General features: G+C 36.0%; 1 protein-coding gene across 5 annotated transcripts in view; it reads right to left on the reverse strand.

Moving 5' to 3' along the window:
* The window catches only part of LOC107660484 (pleckstrin homology domain-containing family A member 1-like), a 45,360-nt gene that overhangs the window by 9,465 nt on the left and 28,353 nt on the right, over positions 1-7,542 (reverse strand). For all 5 annotated transcript variants that reach the window (XM_016449794.1, XM_016449797.1, XM_016449795.1 and 2 more), the window contains exons 6-8: positions 3,690-3,818; positions 3,314-3,451; positions 2,323-2,391 (exon numbers count right to left, since the gene is read on the reverse strand). In XM_016449794.1, coding sequence (XP_016305280.1) covers positions 2,323-2,391; positions 3,314-3,451; positions 3,690-3,818 — 336 coding nt within the window. The remainder of the gene's footprint in view (positions 1-2,322; positions 2,392-3,313; positions 3,452-3,689; positions 3,819-7,542) is intronic.

Genomic DNA, 7,542 nt, shown 5'->3' on the forward strand with positions numbered 1-7,542 from the left:
ACACACACACAGAGAATCAGTTGCTTCCTGTTCTCTTGCCGAAGCTGTAACAAGTTCTTGTCACCTACGACATCACAGTTGTCTTTTCCTATGGTGTTTAACAAATCCAGTACTTTAGAACCACAGATCGTAGTCCATTAGCTTCTAATTAGATTGACGGAAATCTGAATACAGTTAAGGTTTGGTTCAGTTTAAATAGATTTGATTTCATACAATTATCTTTGTATGATTTGTGACAGTTTCACAATTGAAAATAGGTCAAGAATTGTATTCTGGATATGAAATCAAACATTCACAGTAAGTTTTGTAAGACTTTGTAAGATTTTGCTAATATGACTAACTCCAAGTAATAACTGCATTGAATCATGGAAAAAGATCAGTTTAATAGTCTCTGCTATTCTTAACTTCATGGGAATAAAAATAATTAGGCTACTATAAATCCGTGGGAAATACTGTTTCTCAAAAATTTTCAACAGGAAGTTTGAACAGTGGAACAAATTTCCATTGTTCTGCCCCCTCAGTCAAAACAATTTATAACCATTTACCATGATTTTAAACCACTACAGCCGAAAAGTGAGCCAATGATGGTTTCTTTATTAGACATGAAGACATGGCAGTCACTTTATTTTAGAGGAAACATGTCATATGCTAACCAATTGTCCTTCCATCGATACTCCAATGAGTTGAGTGATATTATAGGCTTCTCACTCTTGAAACTGTTAACCCAGTGTCACATTCAACCCTGGATTATGAAACTGTTAATTTACCAAACCTATACATGTAGGGTTAGTGATTGACACTGCTCTCATACTGTGATTTGGAGCAGGGCTTCATATCTCAGGGTCAAAAGTCGTGTTAACCTTTTCAAAAATTACAAGTGGCTTTGACCTGGGGTTAGGCAATTTAATCACAGCATTAAAAAGACAGAAATTACAACAAAGAAAATATATAATTGAATATTTGGTTCCACGTTATATTCTGTATTTACATCAAAAAATTAATTACTTGGTACAGTGTCCTTATTATGATCATGTTGTATTGCAAAACACTTTTGCTGCTATTGAGGTGGGATACGGTTAAGGTTTCGGATATTATGGTTAGGTTTAAAGTAGATTCAGCAGTGTAATTATAGATATAATTACAGAAATAGTTAATTAATTAAAATGACATTTTTTAAATCTAAGTACAGCGTAAAAACAAGTGTGTACATAAGTGCATTGTATCAAATGATTCATTTAAATGTTAGTACACCGCAGTTAAAGATACTTAATATAAAGTGATTCTGAATCACAACTCACATTTGTGACTAAAATAAATGTATGTAAACTGTAAAATATATTTAGGAGCATGTGCAAATAAAAAAGTCCCCAGGGGTCTTTAAAAAGTGAAAAAAAAAATCATAAGGTCATAAAGTCTTAAATATCTTGGTATAACATGGCATAACAAACATCTTAATTGTAATTTTGAGAGGTCTTTAATTTCAGGACGGAATAACAATTGCGATGCAGTCTAATGTGTTTATTAAACTTCATATGGCTATGATATCATTCTTTTTTTTTCAAATTAGAGCGCTGCACTTTTTAAATTAAAACTGCAGCGCTTGTGCATTCTACAGGCTCGCAGTTTCAAAATATAGATTTTAATAGTATCAGCAAAATAATCTATTTATTACAGTACTGTATTGCTCCCCTAAAGTTCTTTAATGCGCTCCTAAATTTTTCAACTCCTTGGTATAAAAGTATGCATCAAGCCCTGCGGATATTTTTAACATAACAGAATTATATTTGTTTCTAAAACGTAATTATGAATTCCCCAAAATTCTTATGAAATTTAAGAGGAAGATGTGCTTCCAGTGTAGTCCTAATGCAATCACCACTGATACAGACATGTTCAGACACAGTCAGCCTGTTGACACACAGCAAGAGGAATTCATATCACTGTGAACAAGTTCAAACAACCACCAGGGTACACGTACACACACACACACACACACACACACACACACGGTCTTATAGCCTCCACTGCACACAAGCTTTCACTCCCACATGAGTCACTGGTCTAATTCTGGGGGCACATATGTAAATACACTTCATTGGTGAAATGTGATTGGACACAGGATCAGATGGCATGAACAATACACAGGCCGGACTTTCACTTATCAGATGGGAGCTTATAGACGGGCTTATAGGCGCACAGGTGCAAAACACAATGAAAACAAAGAGCTGGACAGGTCAATGGGTTTGAGAAGAATTCAAGGTCAACAGCATTGTGCAGGAATCTAGAGAGATGCAGGAGCAGGAAGCAAGAGAGGGAGAGACTAACCATGTCTGATTTGAAGTAGCTTAGTGCATTGTCATCCAGCAAGAAGTATCTCCTTTTCCAGTTTTTCATCTAGAGAAAGACAGAAAGACGTATCTGACCAAAAGAAAGCTGCCAGGTTTGAAAGCTACTTTGTGTGAGCTATGCTAGGCTAGATATTGGATCTTTTTTGTCTGCAAAACTTCACCTAAATTTCGCTAATGTGAACACACTATAAAGCCTACTGTATTATATTTGATAAGCACATTTTTAAGACCTCTAAATTGTCAACATGATCATGCTGAATTTTTGTACAAAGGTTAATAATTTTTTTAGCAAGTAAAAGGCCTTTTATTACAATTTTAAAAACCCTTCAGGTTGTGGTACATGTGTCTTTTTTTCTGTGGTATCTATACATATTTTTATAAAGTAAACACAAGAATAACCTTAGTATATTGTAAGTAATATTTCAGGATGATCATTTACTTGAATGAAGAAACTTTGGTTTCTGTGATTATCCATACATCATGTTAAAATTGATCAAATATGATACATCAAGCTTTCGTAGAATGTTTATTTGTCCATCTCTCAATCATCACTATTATTGCATTGCATTACATTTTGTCCCCACAATAAAAACTATAGAACTTTGAAAACCAAGTATTTGATCAAATAAAACTAGGTATTTAGAGACCATCTTACTAAGATATACTGTTGTGAGATATAGAGTGACGATTTTATTTTATTTATATGCATTGTATGTAAGTAGTCTGCTATACTGTTATGCTATCAGAATTTTATCTTACTTTTTTGTCACATAAATATCAGCAACTGCATCAAATTGCATATTTTTGCTCAGTTCAGGCCTCTGAACAAATGCGAGGTGTATTATCCCCTCCTCGAGTATGACCTCCATATTCTATATCATATTATACGAGCCCTAAAAGTCTGATGTATGAAATATGATACTCGACAAAAAACACATATACAAACTTCTTCTGCACTTTTTACTCACCACAGCTCCCTGTTTGACACAATATCCAGCTTTAATGACCGACTGGTCTTGGTTACTCCGGCTCAGGTAAAACGGCAGCTGACCAGGAGGTTTCCTCATCCCACTCTTGTCTGCACCATTCTGACCTTCCCCCTTTTCCTGAGAGCCAGTGACATACAACAATGTTGATACATCCATTTTTTATTCAAATGCATTGCATTAGCTACATCAGTAATGATACTGCACAAACACATGGTAAAAAATATCATGGTACTGAATGATACCTCTTTTAATTAAAGTATAAACCATCTGATTATCATGGAACTGCTCAGTGTTTTTTACCCGATTTTGTTTTTGCATCTTTAATATATGTTAATGTGTCATGAGGTTAAATGACCTGTGTGGTGGTGATGATGGGCACTCCTGCAATGATTTCGGTCTTGTAGGACACTTGTTTCGTGGCACCCGATGGGTCCACACATGCTTCTGCTGTATTATGGGCCACCTGCTCACCTGACTTCGGCACCTGGAGAAGAAGTGAGAAAAGACAAACAAGCATAACAAATTTGCATTCTTTATATATTTACAAGTTATTTAATACAAAAAGATCTGACAAGGACAATCAATTTTAAATCAAATCATTCCCATTTGGGGTCCATACATATGTTTGCCAAAAGATTTGACCAAAATATGTAAATAAGAGGACTGACCAGAGCTGACAGTTTCTCTTTAAATACAAAATTAGATATCAGCTTCTTTGTAAAGCTTACAGATTCACAAAACAACGTACATGGACATGCTCAAAGTGTTAAAATTAAATTATTTAAAATGAGCAGGGAGCTTGTAAAAATAAACCTCAGTCGCTTGTTTCTAATGTTGTGATCTACAGAGCTGTAGGTGCTACACACAGCCAGAAACAGCATAAGGCTGGAAGAACTTTGACACATACACTACAGTTTGGAGTCAGTAAGAATTTTAAGAAATTAAGATTTCCATTCAGCGAGGACACATTACATTAATCAAAATTGACAATAAAGACATTTATAATGTTATAAGATTTATATTTCAAATAAACGCTGTCCTATTTAACTTTATATTCATCTAAGAATTTTGAAAAAAAAAAAAAATGTATCATGGTTTCCACAAAAATATCAAGCAGCACAACTGTACTGCACCAAATCAGCATATTAGAATGATTTCTGAGGGATCATTTGAGACTGAAGACTAGAGTAATGGCTGCTGAAAATTAAGCTTTGCTATAAATGTAATACATTACATTTTAAATATATTAACATTGAAAACTAATATATAAATATTAAAATAAATGTTACTTAAATTTCAATTATATTTCACAATATTACTGTTTTTACTGTACTTTTGATCAAATAAATGCAGCCCCGGTGAGTATTAGAGACTTCTTAAACATCTTACTGATGCCAGTTACTTTTCTAATGTTGAGGAAGAATAGTATGTAGCAAAGTTTTTAATGCTTTTCATGTTGTTGCAAAAAAAATACTGAAATTTAGACTAGACAAAACTAGACCTTTTTTTCTCCCTCAGTGTAAATGAATAATTTGTCCTTCTGGTTCAGCCGATGCAGTGATCAACCACTTGCTAGTATAGACTGACTGACACTACAGCTGCTTCTGTGGGGATGGCAGTTCATCGTTTAGTGCCTTCAGGCCAAAAACACTTCCCTCATCAATACACCATCACTACACATGCTGTCTCTGACCCAAAACAAGCTGCCAGTTCTAATCATGTTAGCATCCAACGGCAAACAAATCCTGCAATGCATGATAATACTGCCATTAACATTCAAACAATGTTTTTAGCAGCATCTTCATTATGATTTGACATTGTCCATTTTGAATATTCTGATTATGTATACATCATAGATGACCTAACGTGTTTAAGCTGATTGAAGATGATTAAGCCAATATAAACCTTTTAGATAGCTGGCATATACCAATATGAATTGAAATTTTCAGCAAAAGAAAGGCAAGAACATCTCTTTTTTCACAATAGAGGTTGTGATGTAATCAACAGGGGTGTGAATTGATTTGATTCATGATTCAATGGTTTTTGAAATTCTAAAATACTTTTTTTTTTTCAAATTGAGAACAATTACATTTGATTTGATAGACAAACCAATGGTGCAGGTGCAGGTGCAGAACGTGCAGGTCTGCGTAAAAACCAAGCGATAAAGATGGCTCTGAAGACACGATGCTGTGCAGTGCCAAATTGTTAAAAACAGTGTTTGCGTTGCATTCCTTCTGATTCAAACGGAAAAAGTGAATGAATTTGAAATTTATTTTTAATAAAGATCCAGACCGCGTCAGTAAGAACTCGGTCCTTTGTTCACTTCATTTTACCACGGATTCGATTACAAACAAGGCACAACTCGATGCAGGATTTTCAAAAAGATTGAAAATAAAGGACGATGCTGTGCTGAATATATTGGATGCGACAGTAATGTCACAACACAAGTCTGAGTAACTATTTTCATTACGTATAGTCACTATTGCTTTGTCGCTTCTTACAGATCGTTTGATATGTATTGAGGTATTTTATGCGTTTTTGACCTAAATCACAGCAGCGTCCTTATATGAGGAATGTACGCTGTCAAACAAATCCAACTATTAGCCAATCATAGCAGTGGGCGCTTACTTCTGAGTCTACAATCTGCCATGCCTATTCAAACAAAGCGTTCTGATGAGGGGTTTTTCTGATGAGCTTATTACTTCTAAATTATGCTTTTTGATGTAAAAAAATCTTGACAACATAAGTGGACCTCAGAGAACAGTGCAAAATAAAAAACAAAGGCAGTTCATGAACCCTTTAAAGACCTTTTTTTCGAAAATAAACTACAAATGTCATTAGTGACCTAATCCAAATATCACAACATAAACAGCATCAAACTACTTTTCGTTACTTTTATAAGACCGTAGATGATTAGATGTTTTCTACAGCATTTTACAGCAGTGCTGGGAGAGTGTCATTTGCTCATGGGATAGTTACTGTACTTCAGCAGTCGTGAGACAAGATCAGACATAAGGCGCTCGGAAAGCTGTTCGGAAGGAAACATTACCTACGTGAAGCTGAATGGAGTGCATGTCTGTGTGAAGCATGCTAGAAAACGTTGCCATACTGTGTCCCTATTAATGCATGACAAAATTGCTTTGTTTGCTGTGTTGTCAAGACATCTGCAAATATTTCTGTCAGGACCACTATCGTCAAAGATGATTGACAATTAGCATACAGTTTGGATTGGCGGTATAGTCCTATTCTGGGCAAGAACTCCCTATGCCTCCATGCAGCCTAGCATGAATGAGAGCAGGGAAAGCTGCAATAACCCCCCAGGGTAAACAGAACAGAACTAACATAAATGTATTGCAGATATTGTTAAAGTTCAATCATTTTATGTACACATTTTAGAATTAGTCTGATTCAAAGGAGAGTCAGAAGGCTGAATCCCGACTGACAGAGGAGGAGTTGGGGATGGAGGAGGGTAATTAGCTATTGAGCAATGCGAAAACTGCTGATAATACTGAGGGACCTTATATATGAATGCTTAGATAGGTGTCGTATTCCCATAGGTAGATGGGGATCAGCTGAAGGTCAGCTGATGAGAGCTTGACTAACGTGACCTGCCAGAACTAACGCTATGCTTGATTTCTGTCAGGACCACTATCGTCAAAGATGATTGACAATTAGCATACAGTTTGGATTGGCGGTATGATTCTGTTCTTGGCAAGAACTCCCTGCGCCTCCATGCAGCCTAGCATGGAAGAGAGCAGGGAGAGCTGCAATAACCCCCCAAAACAAAACCATATGCTGATATCCCCCAACACAAATTGATAGCACTCGTTCTATTTGTTGTAGATCATTGAACCATTAAGCTGCATCAGAAGCATGTCTGATATCAATTTCATGAGTTACCTTCACGAACAAACGCTGCCTGCGAAGTCATTAGCTGATTTTATGAGGTTTTCGGATGCAGACGACTTCAACTGAACAATGACCGTTTACCAATTTCTCTTGGAGCTGCGCCGCAGCAGAAATGATGCCGTTTGCACCATGGTCAATAACAGACCGGTGTGTAACTCTCCGATGTATTTGAAAGATTCTGTGCCCAAACTTAAATATTTTACATACTTTGAGAATCCAGCGTTTAGTTGATCCTGATAAGCGCTCGTCGTCACAGTTGTAAACACGACGGCTTTCTTCTTTCGTGAGGGGGTTTGGCG

This window comes from Sinocyclocheilus anshuiensis, unplaced genomic scaffold (genome assembly GCF_001515605.1).
Source record: "Sinocyclocheilus anshuiensis isolate Anshui unplaced genomic scaffold, SAMN03320099.WGS_v1.1 scaffold1449, whole genome shotgun sequence".
NCBI lineage: Eukaryota > Metazoa > Chordata > Actinopteri > Cypriniformes > Cyprinidae > Sinocyclocheilus > Sinocyclocheilus anshuiensis.